General features: G+C 37.7%; 4 protein-coding genes across 22 annotated transcripts in view; 2 read left to right on the top strand and 2 right to left on the bottom strand.

Annotated features, from left to right (window-relative positions):
- LOC105214821 (serine-rich adhesin for platelets) overlaps positions 1 to 5205 on the top strand; it is a 69540-nt gene extending 64335 nt beyond the window's left edge. For 11 of the 18 annotated variants that reach the window (XM_054226720.1, XM_054226718.1, XM_054226723.1 and 8 more), the window contains 2 exons: positions 10 to 384; positions 454 to 5205. In XM_054226720.1, coding sequence (XP_054082695.1) covers positions 10 to 384; positions 454 to 3295 — 3217 coding nt within the window. In that variant the 3' untranslated portion in view covers positions 3296 to 5205. The remainder of the gene's footprint in view (positions 1 to 9; positions 385 to 453) is intronic. The other 7 variants (XM_054226721.1, XM_054226727.1, XM_029042012.2 and 4 more) reach the window with 1 other exon arrangement.
- A 3238-nt stretch (positions 5206 to 8443) lies between these two features.
- On the top strand, positions 8444 to 12107 carry LOC105214818 (uncharacterized). Its single transcript, XM_011188478.3, has 3 exons — positions 8444 to 10614; positions 10663 to 11447; positions 11511 to 12107. The coding sequence occupies exons 1-3, from the start codon at positions 10092 to 10094 to the stop codon at positions 12000 to 12002; spliced, it is 1800 nt and encodes a 599-aa protein (XP_011186780.2). The 5' UTR covers positions 8444 to 10091; the 3' UTR covers positions 12003 to 12107.
- Positions 12108 to 14458: 2351 nt separating this feature from the next.
- Positions 14459 to 17364, bottom strand: LOC105214817 (TBC1 domain family member 15). Of its 2 annotated transcripts, none has more exons than XM_011188476.3 (4): positions 17225 to 17364; positions 16194 to 17007; positions 15678 to 16138; positions 14459 to 15605 (listed from the first exon to the last, which is right to left on the bottom strand). In XM_011188476.3, exons 1-4 carry the CDS (start codon positions 17312 to 17314, stop codon positions 14958 to 14960), a joined length of 2013 nt encoding a protein of 670 aa, XP_011186778.2. In that variant the 5' UTR covers positions 17315 to 17364; the 3' UTR covers positions 14459 to 14957. The 2 variants fall into 2 exon arrangements, with proteins under 2 accessions (XP_011186778.2, XP_011186777.2); XM_011188475.3 differs by having other exon boundaries at positions 17219 to 17359.
- Positions 17295 to 19052, bottom strand: LOC105214816 (KRR1 small subunit processome component homolog). Its single transcript, XM_011188474.3, has one exon. It carries the CDS (start codon positions 18968 to 18970, stop codon positions 17930 to 17932), a length of 1041 nt encoding a protein of 346 aa, XP_011186776.1. The 5' UTR covers positions 18971 to 19052; the 3' UTR covers positions 17295 to 17929.
- Between the last annotated feature and the right edge of the window lie 201 nt (positions 19053 to 19253).

Raw genomic sequence — 19253 nt, forward strand, 5'->3', positions numbered from 1 at the left:
TCGTTGTAGCAGCGCTAAATATAATGTGCCTGACTCCAAGGTGAATAAATGGCTGACAGACATGAGTACACCACTGACCGATCAATTGAATATGGACTTCACCAATGCTGCTGCGCCGAGCACAAGTAGCAATACAAATAGTCGTCGTTCGAACCGCCAACAGAGCAGTAATGCGTCCCATCAATCGTCGGTGGCACAAATGAATAAGGCTGCTGCTGCACAGTCCGCTCAATCGCATGCGCATCAACAACAACAACAGCAGCCATCGGCAATGGCCGGCCCACAAGGACTGACTGGCGAAGAGCCGGTGCCTGTGGTCAATAAGCAGACCGGCAAACGTATTTCGGGCAGCAAGGCACCACAACTGAAACGTCTGATGCAATGGTGAGTTAATTGTTTTATTTTCTTTGTAAATATATATAATATTTAAACGCTGTATTTCCTAACTTATAGGCTAACTGAAAATCCTGCTTACGAGGTAGATCCAAAATGGTTGGAGCAAATACAGAATCCCATGTCGATACCATCGCCAAAACTTAGTTCGGTGGACAACAGTAATTATGCATCGACTAGCAAATCGTCGCACGGCGGTCGACCTTCATCGACGTCGAGCAGCTCCTCGTCCGGCGCGCACGCACAACAGCAACAATCCTCATCTGCACAATCGTCACCAGCGCCGTCGCCCACTGTGTCTTCCAAGAAGTCTTCACGGCAATCGGCAATCGATCAGGCAAATGCCGCCATGCAATTCGGCTCATTAGCTGGACTCAATCCAAATATGTTAGCAAGTTTACCAGGTCTAGGTGCATTTGATCCAAAGAACCCACTAGGCGCCTTTGATCCAAAGAATCCTTTGTTGTCAATGCCATTTGCCGGCATGCCTGGTATGGGCAATATACCCGGATTGAATAATTTGAACAACATGAATTTGTTTGCTAGCCTAGCAAGTATGGGTGGCCTCGGCAACTTGGCCACTATGGATCCGCAAACACTAGCCGCATTAATGGCTGCTGGTTCGACTTTAGCCGGTTTGGGAGGCCCAACTGCGGGTGCCGGTAATTCCGGTACTGGTAAGAACTCACAATCTGGTAGTTCGTCGAGCAAGAAAAGCAAAAATGATGCACAACAAAATGCTATGAATTTGGGCGCATTGACAGGAAATACTGGTAACAGCAGCAATACTGGTGGCAACAGTGGAAACTCGTCAAACAAAAATGCCAATGCTGCAGCTGCAGCAGCATCACAACTAACTAACTGTTTCCCGTACCTGTTCCCCAATCCGTCGTTACTTTATCCGCCAATGGGTCTCGGCGGTTTAAATCCCTATTCGTTGGGTTCATCGGGACTTGGCTCAGCGTACGATCAATTAGCGCAACAATACAACTTGCTGAATGGTGGTGCAGGTGTGACCTCATCAGCAGGCAACTCCTCCACAACGCAGTCAAAATCGCATCAATCTCAATCGAAATCCAGCAACTCACGTGCATCCACATCGTCCGCCTCATCAGCTGCGTCCGTCGCAAGTCTTATGAACGCAATGGCCAGCATGGGTGCAGCCGGTCAACCACCTACCAGCGTAAGCAGTTCACAGTCCTCATCGCGCAGTAGCGGACGTCAGTCGGCGGCAAGTCGCGCTGCCGCTCAAGTTGCTGAAATGGCACAGCTTTCAAGTCTGTTAATGCCAGGCACAGATCCACACCTACTTGAGGCGCTTAGCCGCATGGACTTAGCACAAAGTACACGTCTACTGAGCTCCTTGGGCATACCACCAATTGCTACGCCAACAGTACAATCATCAGCGGCTGACAAACGTTCGTCCAACAGCAATTCCGCTGCCTCAATAGCTGCGGCACAGCAAGCACAGGCCGAGAAGCAAGCTGCAAAGGAGCAACAAAAGTGGATGGAGAGTTTGGCACGCGGTCAACTGCCCACGGACTTGGCCACATTGCAAGCCTTCTCGCAAGGCAAATTCCCTGCCTCATTGACGGGTGGTAGTCAACCGTCCTCCACGTCATCGTCGGCGACAACTTCGTCGGCTTCGTCGAGCAAGAACGCCTCGAAGGCGGCGGCTGCTGCGCTAGCTGCACAATTGCCGCAAATACTTGGTTTGCCAAGTGATTTTGCGCCAGCGATGATTGCCGATATGGCACATGCGTTGACCGCTCCTGGTTCGTTGGCAAGTTTGGCGGGCTTGACTGCGCCACCAACCAGTAGCGCATCATCAATGATTGGCGGCGGCGGCAGCAGCAGCACTTCGAGTTCATCGAAACGCCAACGAGGCGGCGCCGGCGGTGGCAGTGGCGGTGGTAGTACTAACAGTAATATGCTAGATCCCGATACCTTGACCAAGGATGCCTTCAAACAACAAATGGAGTACTATACAAAAACATTAGGCCTGGGATCTGGCATCTCCCTAATACCCACCTCAGTTGCGACCAGTATGAGCACCAGCGGCGTATCCAATTCACTTTCGAATGCCCAAATGGACGATCATCACAAATCGAAGCGTTCACGTATCGATTCACACGCGGCCGCGCTGGCCAACGCCAAGGACGAATTATCCGCTGCCATGTTGGCTAGTGGGCTGCCACTAAATCTTGGCGGCGGCATGACCAGCATAGAGAAGAGTCTACGCAGCGGCAATATCGGCATGGGCGGCGGTGGTGGTGGTGGCGCTACGATGCCCGAAGCCGACAAAGTCACATTAACACCATTAAACTCCGCCGGCATTGCGGCCAACCTGCCATCGCAGACCACCATCACCATTGCGCCACCGATCAGTTCGGGCGCCAGCTCCAGCAGTGAACGCTCCGAACGCAGTGAATCGCGCATTTCGCTGACCATCACAAATGCTGCCGATGCGGCGAAATTGCCGCCACCGTACGAGGAAGCCGACGAGCTGATCATACAACCCATATTAAAGAAGCCACAAAATACCCCAACATCAACGGCGCCCAGCATTGCTTCGAGCACACACGGCAGCGTGGAAGATTTGGAAGCAGCTGTAGCTGCTAGCATGGGCGGTGGCACGAGTGGCAACACTACACCCACTCCCTCGACATCTGCAGCTGCAGCAGCAGCGGCCGCTGCGGCGGCTTCCGCCAATGAAGAACATCGTCGCTCATCTAGCCGTTTGAAACGACCACGCACGGGCGGCGATCATTCGCTTAACGAACAGCCACCCGAAAAGCGACGCGAATTGCGCTCAACGCGTCACACGCGCCAATCGAGCGGCAGCCTAGAGACATCGCTGAATTTGTCAACAAATAGCGAGGCTGATGAGAAGAATGAATGAGTACTGCGACGTACTACGCGACTGATGACGAGTAAATAGGACAAGAAACAAGCGCGCACCAAGCGGTTACAAAAACAAAAACAAAAGTTAATTAATAAGAAGCATTAAGCAAAGTGCAAGTGCAAGTATAGTTATGCAAGGATCAAAGTGAAACTGAGGAGAGAGGAGACATTAGAAATTACTAGTATTAGCGTAAATTTCCTGTACGGTTACTGGTTCAACGTCAACTAAAGTTAACGAGTTCGCGAATTCTAACTGATATTAACACGCTGCTGCAATTCGGTACTCGCTTACAAGTGAAATGTGGTTTTCTACGAAATTGCTGCAACTATAAAGAGAACCCAACATTTCATGCTACTGTAATGCAATGCTGCCAGGGTAGAACATGAGTTGTGAGTGAAAGCCGTCAAATGGCAACTGCTGCAAACGCCATTTGGCTGCTTGAACGCCCGACTCTGCTGCTCACCACTAAATCAATCCATGTGCTTGTCAATTATGCTGCTGCGTTTCAATGCGACAAGTGGCATATACATATGTACGTTTCTGTTTGTTGAACACTGTGCAGAAGACATGCTCCTCTCTCCTCGCTCTTAAATCTAATAATATATATATATGTATAAGTCCTCTATATATGACATAGTAACAATTGTAGGGCTGAGCAGAGTGTTGAAAGAAAGAAAGAAATCTATTATGAAAAGCGCTTATAATTATAAACAGTTTACAAAAACAAAAACAAAAACAAAAAAATAATGAACAGTTATTATTATAAATTATTGCTAAAAGAAGAAGAAAACAGAAAAATATTGAAAACAAAAACAAAAAAATATTAATATTAATCAATTTAGCTTATAACGACAATTTAATTTAATTGGATTGCTTAATAATTTACGTAAATATTGTTGTAGCATGATGCACAAGCTATAGACTACAGACCGTAACGTTAAAACAAAAAAAAAAAAACAAAAACAAAACAAAAAATGGAGCTTACGACGTTTATAATACTGATACTGATATCGATCATTGTAACGCATAATGATAGTTGTAGTTGTATTGTAATGTATTGTATTTGTAATAATGGATGAGCGTACTACGCGTAAACGCTTGCAGAATTTAAATACAGAAAAACCGAAAAGCGTAAATAATTGAATAGCAAACTTACATATGCATATATATATATATATATATATATATAGATATATTTTCTTAAACGTGTGTATTTTATAAATTATATAATATATATATTATTTTTTAATTTTTATTTTTTATAAACCTTAATTATTTGTTTGATTATATTAATTTTAATTAATTACAGTTTATATATATATATAGTGTCAAGAAGTAAAACAAATATTATTAATAATAAAGTAATGCAAATGCAGGCATATTTAAGAATAAGTTAGCAAACCGGCCTGTTGTCATTTAATACTGAAAAAAAAACCAATTTTATTTTTGCTTTCCTATTTTCATGCACTTGAAATGTACGCAGTATCGTTAGACGTAAGCAAATTCGAATTTCAAACACTCTTTGTGAAAATATTTTTGAAAGTGAGTGTAAGCTTTAAAGCTTAGTTTGCAAAGTGACGTAGGCGTCAAATAACAGTTAACTGCGGCTTAAACGTTTTTATATTTTTCAAATGTTCCTCTCAAAGTTTACGGGCGCTTTAAGCAAGTTTTGATTCTTTTTTTTTAAGAAAACTTAATTTTCAACGGCACTTTTAGCGTCGTATTTATTTAAAGAAATATTAATAAATTTGCAAATTTTTTCCAACTTTTATTCGTTGCATGAGCACTTTCAGTTACCGCCCACTTTTAGTAACAACAATTATCTAGCCTCCTTAAACTATTAATATCCATCACTAATTGTAAGACCACATGAATACAAAAACAACAAACAAACAATTATACATACACATATTTTACTGCAATTGACTAATGTATTTGCATTTTTTTAGTTTATATTTTATATAAAATCCAATTAATGCATTGACATGCGCTCACTTTTTATATGTGCATACATACATACATACATACACACATAATAAATACATGTATAACGTTGTCTGCTGTACTATGTTTGTCTTTCATAAATGTTATTTTAATTTTATTTTTAATAAAAAAAATACTAAATTATAATTGAAATATTTTATTTTATTTTTTCAATAAATTTTTTTATAAATATTTTGTATGTACAAATGTTGTGTGTTTCGGTTTAGTAATGTATGGGTCTCTTTTTTGTTGTGGGCGCAAATTTAAGTGTTGGTTTAGGAATTTTTCGGTTAAATTTTATCAAATTCATGAATAGTTACATGCTTTAGTGTCATGGTGTCTGTTATGAAGCGCAGTTCTCTTCAAAGTGCGGCTAGAGATACTGTTCGAAGAATAGCAACAAATATTGAAACAAATTTTAAATGTTTAACGCAAATTTTTTTTTATTTTTATTATTTATTTTTTTTTTATTATTTATTTTTTTATTTATTTTTTTATTATTTTTTATATATATTATTTATTTTTTTATTATTTATTTTTTATTATTTTATTTATTTTTTTATTATTTTATTTTTTTTTATTATTTATTTTTTATTATTTTATTTATTTTTTTAATATATTTTTTCATTAATAGTTTTTATTTTACTTATTTTTTTACTTATTTTTATTTATTTCTTATTAATATTTTATTTATCTATTTATTTTATAATTTTTTTAATTTAAATGTGGGTGTACGTTGCCTGGAATATTTTATATTTTTTCCAATTTTCATCTCTATTTATTAATACAATTTTTTTCTTTAAATTTAATGAAAATTAAATGAAATTATATTTCCAAGCTTCTCATTTATATAGGCTCTTCGGTCGTTTTGTATTTAAAACAAAAACAAAAAAATAGTTGCTTGAGCAAAAAAAAAATTACTGCACCGTTCTAATGTAGTAAAGAAGTAAGGCGTGGTCGTAGTGTGTGTAGATAAGAAAGCGCTAATCAATCTCTCTTGTAAAGCCTAATAAATTTTATTGTAAATCTAAATATATTGTAAACACATTTTTCACCATATAAAAAAATATCAATTTAATGAGAAACTGAATTTTGATTAATAAATAGGAAATTAAATCAATAAAGCAAATAATAAATAATACAAGTACTAAACAGTTATGTTAAAGCTACATACGAGTATGTATGTACATGTAAGCGCGTATACATAGACTTGTAATGCGGTAAATATTACAAGTTAATAAAAACATAGCACAGCATACATAACACATACACATACATATGTATGTATATGCTATGTGTAGTTATGTTTTGCAAGCATAATTAATTTATATTAATGAAGCTAAATATTTCAAATAAAATGAAGCAGTAACTAAACAGTTGTAATTATAATATTAACTTATTATGAACTACATACATACATATATAAATATTATAAATAAATATATTTATACATATGTATTTACTTATGTATATGTATTTATGTGAGCATGCATACAAACATACATAAACTACAATACAAATACTTACATACAATGCATGCCTATGCCACACATTCATACATTTAACTATAAAAATATAAATGCATTATATACATACATACATATGTATCATTTAAGCAAAGTAATTTTACAAAAACAAAATGATATGATTTCAAACAACTAATTATTAGTAATATAACATTTATGCATACATACAGACAGACAAACAGACAAACATACAATAGCGCGATATCGGCTGCAAACAACAAACCAATAACAAGCAACAACAAAATTAAATTACTGCATACATACATATATACATAAATGATATTAAATTAATTAAGTTCAACTAAAAGAAAATTTAAACATTTAAATTACTTATAAATAAAAATAAAAATAAGAAAATCTTACAAAAATACATATAAAATACACAATTTGTTTTATTGCAAATAATTCAAAGATATATAATTCCAAGTATTTTTAATAAAAATGAGAAAGCAATACATACAATTGAACTTCCCTAACTCGTATCCACAAAAAACTTCGAGTTAGAGAGGCTAAAGAGTTTTATGTAAGATAATTTGTATGAAATTTGATTTCTATTGCCGATTCAAGAGATCCGAGTTATGGAGAAATTCGAGTTACAAAATTTCGAGTTATCGTAGTTCAATTATATGTACAAGGAAAAATAATATGAAGGAACATTAAGGTTATTACAGAAGGAAGAGAAGCAGATAGCGACTGATATCATACATTTTTTTCTAAAGATATAGATTCTCAGCTAATCTTACATGCTGAAAAAAAATAATTAGTTTGTAAAATATTTTTGTAAAAGGATGCTCCAATTTTTTTAACAAAACCTAAACCGGCCCCCTTAAGAAAATCGTTTCCTGAAGATCGGAAAAGGCCAGAGAGATGACGATAAACTGTTTATTCGTTTAAAATTTCTGTGCTGTGAGCAGAGTTCAAATTCGCACACTCATGAGCGGCAGAGACATTTTGCTCATGCACTTGTGCCTGCTCCAAAATACTTTTTTTACATGCTCAAAATGTAAATGTGTACCTCTCGTTGCATGTGTTGTATGCGCTCATGTCTTTTTGTTTTTTTTTTTTTTTTTGTTTATAAAAACACATGCTCTTGTGCGTGCCTTAAAATAAACAAGTAAGGATGGCTAAGTTCGGGTGTAATCGAAAATTTTATTAAGATGATACACATATTCGTCCTCATCTTACATAGATGTTAATGAAAATCATTATACAGTAAAACCCCGATTATCCGGATCAAATAAAACCAGGAGTAATCCGGTTAATCGCAAAACCGGATATTCGATTTCAAAGCAAATCAAATAATGTTTAATAAATGTTTGTTATGTACATGCGTCGTTTAGATAATACGATATATAAAACACGAGCTATATATGTGTACGTGATTGGCGTGGAAACCGTTTAGCCGGTTATAGCCGAATAGATGATAGCGCGCTACTCCTCTCTCCACCTGGTTCCTTCAACGGAGTGGAGGCCTTCCCCTTCCACGGCTTTCTCCGGCGAGTACTGCATAGAACACTTTCAGGGCTGGAGTTTTTTCGTCCATTCGGACAACATGACCTAGCCAGCGTAGCCGCTGTCTTTTTATTCGCTGCACTATGTCAGGCCCCAGCGTTTGCCGATGTTTCGTCATGGAGGCTGAATTTTCCGACTGTTGTGCCAAAGATACCTTCTTTACTTACCTTAGCGTTGAAATCGCCAAGCACGATTTTGGCGTTCATACAAAGTATCTTTGGTCACTTCACTGGTAAGGACTCCGTTGGGGCGTGGGCGCAAATCAGCGATATGTTGAAGAACCTCGCTTTGATGCGGATTGTGGCTAGACGTTCATCCACCGGAGTGAATGCCAGGACTCGACGACGGAGTCTCTCTCCCACCACGAATCCCACACCGAATTTGCGCTCCTTTATATGGCCGCTGTAGTAGATGTCACAAGGACCCACCTTCTTCCGTCCTTGTCCTGTCCATCGCAGTTCTTGAATGGCGGTGACGTCAGCCTTTAGTCGTATGAGAACATCAACCAGCTGGGCAGAGGCACCTTCCCAAATAAGGATCCGGACTATAGCTCGCCTCCAAACGTCTATTTGTTGGCTACCCAGAGGATACTTGGTCTAAAACCGGAAGTAGTGAGCTGCTTGAACCATGTGGAGAAGAATCGTTTCCGGCACCTCCCAAGTGAATGACAATCAAAAACTTTCCTCATTTACGTGAACTTCTACACATGATTCCATCCTCCAAACAGGAGCAATAACGATATGTAATATAAAATTTAGCCATAATGATGACAATTGTATGGTATCTAATTCGCCTTGCCTTTCAAATCACTTAAAAGCAACATCTAGAGCTTCAAAAGGGTTTGCGTGAGATGGTACTTCACATATGTACATATGTACATTCAAAGATTCAGTCTCTTCAGCACTTTCTCTAAAGTCTTCAGTGATTTCTTCATTAGTTAATAATTTTAATATTGAATCTTCATTAACGCAGTTCAGCCACACCTTTCAGTTCTCTTTTTCACACCTTTCTATATCTTTAAACTCGTCGTACGGTTCGATTCTACTGTATATGAGGTAATTTCTGAACCGATTTAAACCATTTTCGCCACTTAATTTCACTTAATTTAGTCAAGATATTTCACATAATGGTATAAACCATACCGGAAATTCGAAAATCCTAATATCAAATATAAGCTACGGAAGTAATTTTAACCATTTTTGGCACAGGAGCACAACATTATACGTAATATATACTCTCTGAATTTCTATGGTATATATAGGAGATGTACCGATATTTTAGGTAGAAAATTGCCCTTAGGCACTGAGGTCTTCATGTTCGGTATCTGGGGCCTTGAGAAGTGACTGATACTACACCTCCAACACAGTTTTTATTCAGATATCTTCATGGGTTCTCGAGTCATATATTATGAAGTGAACGATTCTAAATTAAATATTGTGTTATATCGAAAGTAGGTGTGGTTGTGAACCGATTCAACGATTTTAACTCCACTCGTCATTCTGATTACTTTGGTGTATATAACTCCATAATCCATAATCTAATTCGTTTAGTTTTAGGTATTACAAAGAGTCAAACAAAATTATTCTACACTAAGTGCAACGTGTTGCGTGAGTATAAAACATCAGCTGCTCATGTGTGTGCCTTTCGTTGCGAAGCACATGCTCATGTGCATGCTTCAAAAATGTTTGAACATCTGATTTGGTGATCAGAAATTAAGATTTATTTGCTTTAATTGTAATTGCATTTTAATTGCTGGAAAAAATTAAAAAGATATGGATTACAACGAACTTTTCGAGATACTCGTTGATGAAAAGAAAATCAAGTGTTTAACTTGTGGCAAACTGCTAAGCGGTACGAACATTTTTAATGCGAAGCGGCATTATGCGCTCTGCCACAAAATAGACATTTCCAAAGCAAGAACGCCGGGCGAGTGCAAGACACCGGCAAGAAAATCGCATGACTACATTAACATTAATATAGATAAAGCGGAGTTTTTAAGGTGTTGTGTCGGTTTGGTGACAATGAAAAATCTGCCATTCCGGCTATTTGACGATAAGGAGTTTTTTAAAGCATTACTAGAACCGTACGAACGTAAATTTGGAGTTGTAGTGAATTCGCACAATTTAACGCATATTATTGGCGATAGCAGCAAAAATATTACAGATACTATTGCGAGTCGTTTGAAACATAAATTAATAAGTTTGAAACTGGATACGGCAAGCAGAATGGGGAAGAGCGTGCTGGCTATTAATGTGCAATATATGCAAGACTTTAAAATCTGCACTCATACATTAGGTGAGTTTTATAAATTAAAATTAAATTTTTATTAAATAACTTCTGTAGGTATAATACGACTCCAGAGAAAGCACAAAGTGAAGGATATTAACGAGGAATTATTCAACTGCTTGGACGCATACGGTTTGGGTTTACAACAAGTATACTCCAACACTGTCGATAATGGAGCCAATCTTAACAAGAGCAGTAAAATACTGCTGGATGAAACTCGTATATGCGAGGAGTCTGAGATTGGTGTAGAAGAGCAGGAAGATTTACAAAACGCAATAGTATCCGTATTGTCAGTAGAGAGATGTGCAGCGCATATGCTACAGCTTGCTGCTTATGATGTACTAAAGACTCTCACCTCTACGTTGGAGGAATGTAGAATTCTAATCAAGGAAGTGCGCACATTAGTTGACGCGGAATCTAGTAACGCTCAAATGCTTGTACTAGACAATTCAAAGAGTTGGTATTCAACGTATGAAATGATTACTATGCTACAAGAATCGCAAGAAGTTATAGAACAACAATGCACTGACATGGATGAATTCGATTGGCAGTTTGTGTCGAATTTCATTAAAGCTTTTCAACCTCTGGCACAATGCACAAAACGTATGCAAAGCGAACAATATATTTTTGGCGATTTCTACAGAGACTGGTTGTCGTGCGAATTGGAGTTAAGTGATCTTGGTGCTAGCATACCATACGCTGCGCAGCTACATGCTGCAATGACAACACGGAAACAAATCTTAATGGAGAATGACGCCTTTATTGCGGCGCTGTATTTAGATCCACGCTTTAATTTTCAAGGTTCTATGATGCTATCTGCACAACAGAAAATAAGCGCTGAGGTATGAAAGATTATTTCGAAATTATCACATTTTTTAATTTTTAATAATATTTTCATTTTTTAGAATCATCTTATAAAAACTTATGAAAATATGCTGCGGTTGCAAATCTCATTGAGTGGTCAAAATCAGTATCAACAGCATACTGATAGTTTGCCTTCGACATCGAGCAACACTTTCTCACGTTTAGAGAGACACATTTGCAAAGAAATGATAATGGAGACTAAAAACGAAGTGGAAGAGGTTCAAAATTTACGCCAAAAGTTAAATGCATTTTCGTGTGGGCGTAAGCTTTCTTTAGACACGGATATTTTGTGCTACTGGAAGACATACTCCTTGGATAAAGAACTAAGAAAGCTAGCTGAAGTCGTTTTAGCTGTGCCCGTAACACAAGTTTCGGTGGAACATGCATTCAGCGCATTGTCAGTAATTTCTACGAAAAATCGTGCGAAACTAAACGATGCTACCATTAATAATTTAGTTATTACAAACCTAAATTTCGATTTGTGGCATTTCAGGGAAAACGAATTGAATTCCGTTTCCTCACATTGTAATTAATGTGGTTTTTGCTTACTTTTTGATTATTAAAAAATAATATAAGATGTTTTATATAAATCTACTTGGAGTTTGTAAATAAATATTTTATAACACACAGATGTGTATATGTGAAGGATTATATGGGTTTCAAGGATTCAAAAATCAATTGCTCAAAAGTTCAACAATATCTCTAGAATATTGTCCTAAAATTTCATGTTGATCCGAATAATAGTTTTAAAGATACAGTCTGTAGGGTAGTTGGGCTCAGGGCAACAGTTCCTCGTCTATTGTTTTTCATCGTTCTTTTGACTTCAGATGTTTCCGATAGGAGTTATGCTCTCAACACGGACCACTGTAGAGCACCACCTTTATTAAAATAGTAATGACATGTGTTCGAAAGTAAAAGGCTACCTCCTCGTCCTTTCTCTCATCTTCACTGCTAGGAGCCTAACACTCTCCCCTACCAAAACCACAGCGACCCTGCGACCCTATTCACCAATTGGACGAAAGAGTCTAGATCTGATCATTTCAGGAATCGAAGGAATTAAAATTCCGACGGACAATAACCCCAAAATTTTGGATCCTATATTGGATTGGCTGTACTCTTTCACTCCGCATACGACCGCGGTTGTTACCAAGGTACAGAGCCGCAACCAAATCCTCAAGTCGTTGTTGGCAACATGCTATGCTATCGGCCGGCCGGTCATAAACTACGCAGCCCCAATATGGTCACACGGATGTAGTGGGACGCAAATGAGGAAGCTTCAGATTTGTCAAAACACCACTCTCCGGACAACCACAGGTTGCCACTTGATATCTCCGGTTGCGCACTTACAGAATGAGGCCCATATGCTACCTGTGAAGAAGCATAATGAAATGATCTCCAGACATTTCTATTAGGATGCTTTCGAAGCCATCAAGAGTACCTTTCTGTAATATGCCGACGACATGCAGGACTATACCGACAGGACTTCGTATGCGACGAACTTTCAACAAGCATTGAACACCACCCATCAACAACACCATCGCACAACAGCACCAGTTCGAGTTGCTTCTCGAAACTAGAGTGACCCTCACGCAACTTCGTTCTGGATACTGTAGCAGGTTAGACTTCTAACGTGTGATTTTTTTGAGGTTAGGATTTTCATGCATTAGTATTTGACAGATCACGTGGGATTTCAGACATGGTGTCAAAGAGAAAGATGCTCAGTATGCTTTGACATTTCATCATGAATAGACTTACTAACGAGCAACGCTTGCAAATCATTGAATTTTATTACCAAAATCAGTGTTCGGTTCGAAATGTGAAATCCGCTTTTTTATCGACAAATTTTGTTCAGCGATGAGGCTCATTTCTGGTTGAATGGCTACGTAAATAAGCAAAATTGCCGCATTTGGGGTGAAGAGCAACCAGAAGCCGTTCAAGAACTGCCCATGCATCCCGAAAAATGCACTGTTTGGTGTGGTTTGTACGCTGGTGGAATCATTGGACCGTATTTTTTCAAAGATGCTGTTGGACGCAACGTTACGGTGAATGGCGATCGCTATCGTTCGATGCTAACAAACTTTTTGTTGCCAAAAATGGAAGAACTGAACTTGGTTGACATGTGGTTTCAACAAGATGGCGCTACATGCCACACAGCTCGCGATTCTATGGCCATTTTGAGGGAAAACTTCGGAGAACAATTCATCTCAAGAAATGGACCCGTAAGTTGGCCACCAAGATCATGCGATTTAACGCCTTTAGACTATTTTTTGTGGGGCTACGTCAAGTCTAAAGTCTACAGAAATAAGCCAGCAACTATTCCAGCTTTGGAAGACAACATTTCCGAAGAAATTCGGGCTATTCCGGCCGAAATGCTCGAAAAAGTTGCCCAAAATTGGACTTTCCGAATGGACCACCTAAGACGCAGCCGCGGTCAACATTTAAATGAAATTATCTTCAAAAAGTAAATGTCATGAACCAATCTAACGTTTCAAATAAAGAACCGATGAGATGCAAGTTATCAAGCTCTTAAAAAATCACCCTTTACTTATTCAGACTCGACCCTGACATACTCAACATATGTCCTGCATCCAAAGAGTACTCGCAAGACACTAACCATCCCTTTGTATGCCCCCTAAACCAACAACCATCTAACACCACTTTCTCTCTGCTCGACCCTACAGCTCGTTTCCTGGGACTCACGTTAGATGATAATTAGTCTGGGCTTGCCGGTTCAGGCAGGATTGGGCAACCGTTACAACAACAACCTTTAGTATCATATTGGTTTTAATTTACATAAAACCGGCTTTTGTGCGAATTATTTAGCTAGCTGGCCATCTTATCAAAATTACCAAAATTATTAATTTGAAAAGCACTCAATTGTTGAACCCGTACTTCGCAAACCTCTTTGTCGCCACGATACCTACGCCAAGGCTGATAACCACAACGATAAGGATAATTACTACTCACAAGATAAATAAAATGCTTTACCTTTGATTACATTGATTTGATATGAATTTTTTAATAAAATAAAGCATACATATATGTTTACATACATACATTTGTATACAAAAAAAAAATACAATTTAGAAATTTCCGATCACAATAAGACGATTTTCGTTTGATGAATCATAGGGTAGTAAATAGTATAATTAAAAAGTTCGTCATTTGACAGCTGTAGATACAGTGCTGCATACACACATACATAGCATATACAAAAATATTGGAATTTCGAGTTTGATTACGTAAAAAACTGCTATGCACGTTTATACTTGCTGATAACATCGATTACACGTATAAAACTTAAGGCAAATTAACCACAGGCAAATTGGCAAAGTATGACTCATAAATACATTGTAAAATGGAGCACACATCAACAACTGGTCTGGTTGCGGTTGTTTTGCTTAAAAAACACACACTTAGTCGTCATTATATTTAACAACTAAACACGATGAATAATAGTGGTTTATTGAACCACACAATGCTGTTGTCTATGTGTAGTTTAAAAACATGGAACGTTCACACGCCTCCTCGAATTGCTCTTCCATACGCCGATCCGTTTCTGGTGTACGCACCAATTCATACAAATCATCGACAAAATCAGTACCCGTGCCAGAGTGTTCTTCGCCATTCTCCGAGTCTGTTACGGGCTCACCAATAATTTGGCGAATATCGTTTGGCAAGTCCTCGACTGCCTTGATTTGCAGATAAATTGACTCGGCGATTTCCAAAGTACGCTTCACATCGATGCGATTCGTCAGCTCGTTGATGTGTTTCAAAATCTCATTGAATTGGTATTTGTTTTCGATTATGATATCGGTTTGTTGGTCCAATATGGCCACTGATATGAATAAATGAAAATTGGGACAGGGTAAACCAGTCCAAAGGCACTCCCACAGCTTTAGCACATCATCGTTGGAGAATTCACGTTTAAACCAAACAAGCAGCCAACGAAAACAGAAGAACATATTATCTGCCTCATGCATGACCATATATTTAAAAAAGCGCGGATTGCAAAACTCAACCAAACGACGCAGTTGATTGAATTGTATTTTCATGCCTGCCTGATCCATGTCAAAATTGGCATACACCATATCCATGAAACCGACGAAACACCAAAATGCATCCACTTCGTTGCCCTGAAAAAAAAATTTTAAAAATATATAAATAAAAAATAAAACAAAAATTGCTAACTGCAAATTGTTGCTCACCTGTATGGAGAGTATGGGCGCTAGTAGATCAGACATGCCCTGCACATAGCCCAAATCAAAATTGTACATGACATAGGTCATGAGTATGCCTTGTAGTACCATCAAATTTGGATTATCTTCACCAGCAAAGAAGTCCAATGTACGATCGGTACGTTTTACGTCCTTCTCAATTTGACATTTGCGATCACGAAAACCGCTGAAGTGCTCCTCTTGTGTGGCGGTCATCGAGAGCCACTGCGCTTTCATAGTATAATATTCTTTAGACTTTTGTTTGTAACGTTGTATGCGTTCAACTTCAGTTTCATCCCAACGATAGTAGTTCAGCAGATATTTCCAAACTACGGCGCGTAAATTATAGTGTATGCCACCACGGAATATGATGTTCTTAATAGCGGCAACATCGGTAATGCGACCATCTGCTGACTGGAACTCCAACCATTGTGCTTCATTTAACGGCTTTGCTGTAAATATTTTATTATTAATATTTTATCAAATTGCATTAGCACAAAATCATACTTCGCTCAACCACGGGTCGCTCAGGCAATGTGTTGATTATCTTTTCATCCTCTTCTTTAACATTTTCCAGCTCACCATCAACCGGTGATTGGCTCTCACTACTGCTGCTGCAGCTACGTATTTCGTCATTGTTGCCCAAATGTTTGTTACGCGTGGCGTAATTTCTCGGAGCACTGCCCTTAACACCCGCAGCTATGTCGGGTAGCGTTACAAGTAGTCCAGTCCACGTATTTCTCACCCAGCCTTTGTCCTTCTTCAATTCTGTATTCTTCAGATCGTCAATGTTCAATTCGGCAAATGTGCGTTTTAATTGTTGTGTTTCCGTATTGAGTACAATATATTCTGTACTTCCATCCAGCCTGCTGTACGTGTGTTCAATTATGTGTTGATCACACATGGATTTCAAAAATTGATCGGCATTGCCGTGTTGAAAAAAGAATTCACTATTCACATTACTGTCGCTTTTCTGTATCAAGCATATTACTTGACCACGGTCTTTCACAATTATTGAACTCAGATTATCAAGTAGGGTGCGTATCAAACGTGGCTTGTTCGATGTAGTGGAATCTGGATTGGGCTTAATGTTGAATGCCTTACATTCGGAAATTGTGCGTGAACGTCTGGGTATTGTATCCACAACTGCCCAATCCTGACTGTCGTCGGAAACAAGTATGTTGTCATTTGGTCGCCACTCAATGTATAGGCGACGTGGTATATCATAACTAATTACCGATAGTGAGCCACTAGTATTTAGATCGGCGATGTGCTCTACACTGCCTTTTCGCAGTAAAACTCCATCATGTGTGCACAATACCTACAAATATAAATTTGGTATTCAAAAACAAAAAGTTTGTGTTTCTTTGTTGTTGTTTATTCAAACATTCGAATTTTCTTAATCTATAGTGGAAACACTATACATAATGAATAGTTGTTTTTTCACAGTGTATTTTTATATAAATTGAATTAAATTATTTGAATTGAATCTAGCAATAACAATTTAATATTGAATTGGAAAATAATATTACTTTTACCGTGCCAGTCGGGAATTGCGGCGCTGGTGGTGATCCTTCTGTTCCCAATTGTACGCCGTCTTTGTTGTTATATTGCACAGAATTGATCATTTTACAATATTGAAACTTTCAAAAACTTATTAGCTCGTATTTGATTTCTTAGAAGTTACACACTTTTCGGTATCTACTATTTTATTAACAATTTACGTCTTTCTTAAATTTTCACCTTTTTTCTTTACTGACTTGGCTTTTCATTCATTTCATCAGAGAACGTTAAATATATTATACGTTCTCTGATTTCATATAAAACAAAACAGCTGTTTGATAATAGTTTTAATAGCACTGTAAACTAAATTATTGAGGTGCGTTGTATGGCAGCGCTAAAAGCTATATCGGGCATTATTAAAAATTAATTTATTTTTTTTTCGAATTACCAAATTAAACAAAGTCTGCAATTAACATATTTTCTTTTTTTATTTTAAACTCATATAAACATCAACCAATGAAGGGGAACATTGGTAACTTTATATTTTTCCAATTGACAATCAATTGTTTATTAATATTTTAATCGGACAATTATTATAACTATTGAAATCTAAAAAAAAAGTTTAAACTCTATTTAATAAATACACTTTTATTTTATGAAAACCACTCTTGTCAAGAGCTGTGCCACAATTGTAACCCCCAAATCGTAAGAACACAATTTAATTTATTTTTTTATTTTATTCAAGTAGTTTTAATTTTTTTATTTGCTTTAGCCACTTTCGCCTTTAATGCTTTAACATCCAATTTTTTACTATCCTGGTCAGCAGGTCTCTTACGGCTAGTAGAAGGTCCATCCTCAGTCGGTGGAATAAAATCTTGATTACGACGTTCCTCTTGTTTTTTAGCAGCCTCACTTTGTTTCGCATTACGCTCTTGTTGCTTGCGTGCTTGTTTCTGTTCTTTGCTAAGGAAGTATTCACCTGAGGCAAGTTGTTTGTCGATTTTGCTCTCAGGTTGCGAAGGTGGGAATGGTGTATATTCTTTCTTGGGCTTCTTAACCTTGGGTTGTTTGCGTTTGCTGATATTTTTGTTCTTGAACTTGGGCAGGAAACGTGACCAGTCTTCGTTAGCCAATTTTGGGTCTTTCATCAGTTCACGTTTAATCATCAATGCTTTAATATTATATATAGGATGCACATTGTTCATAGTATCTAATACAATGTCACGCACTTGTTGTAGGCCTTTATAAGGTCCGAGTGCGGCTACAGTGTTTCCTTGTACCAAGACGTAACAATCTGTTAGCAATTCAATGGATTTCAAAGTGGCTCCATTAGGTCCAATTAAACGCTGTCGTCGCTTAACGAACTTATCCTTCTTGTTTACCAAGTTACCTATTTTTATGATGTCACAGCCGATTTCGTCTTGCAGCACTCGTCGCGCTTGTTCGAAGGGCACACTGCGCGCCATGAGCTTTATCATGTCTCTGGCTTTGATGATAATATAAGGATCCCATGTTTTGCGTGTTGTTTTCACCACCATGCTACCCTCGATGAGATCAAGTTCTGCCTTTAGATGTTGTTCCGAAAGACATTGTTTTACAAGTGGCCATATTTCCTTTAGATACTTTTCTCTATACTTTGGGAACAGCGTCGCAAATGAACTTTCCTCTACCATGCCATTTGGATTATCGTCGGGTTTAAACTCAGGAATTTTTAATGTCCAGGCATTATCCACTGGTTCCGTCGATATCTTTTTATTTTCTTCAGCTTCACTGTCACTCATTTCGAATTAATTGTATTAATTAAAAACTTTGTTTATTTGAAGACCTCTCCACACGTGTATTTGTTTTATTTTGATAGAATGGAAATCATTCACAATAGCATATGTGACAATTTCAGAACTTCAACTGAATTTATCGATTCTATTTTTTTTATTTCGATATCTTAAATAAAACTCTTTAAATTAAAATCTTTGGTTTCAATTAATAAGTTAACAACAAAAAAAGTTATTTCACATATATATGTATATAATTTAAACTATTTTTTCTTTAATTTATAGTTTTTCT

This window comes from Zeugodacus cucurbitae, chromosome 3 (genome assembly GCF_028554725.1).
Source record: "Zeugodacus cucurbitae isolate PBARC_wt_2022May chromosome 3, idZeuCucr1.2, whole genome shotgun sequence".
NCBI lineage: Eukaryota > Metazoa > Arthropoda > Insecta > Diptera > Tephritidae > Zeugodacus > Zeugodacus cucurbitae.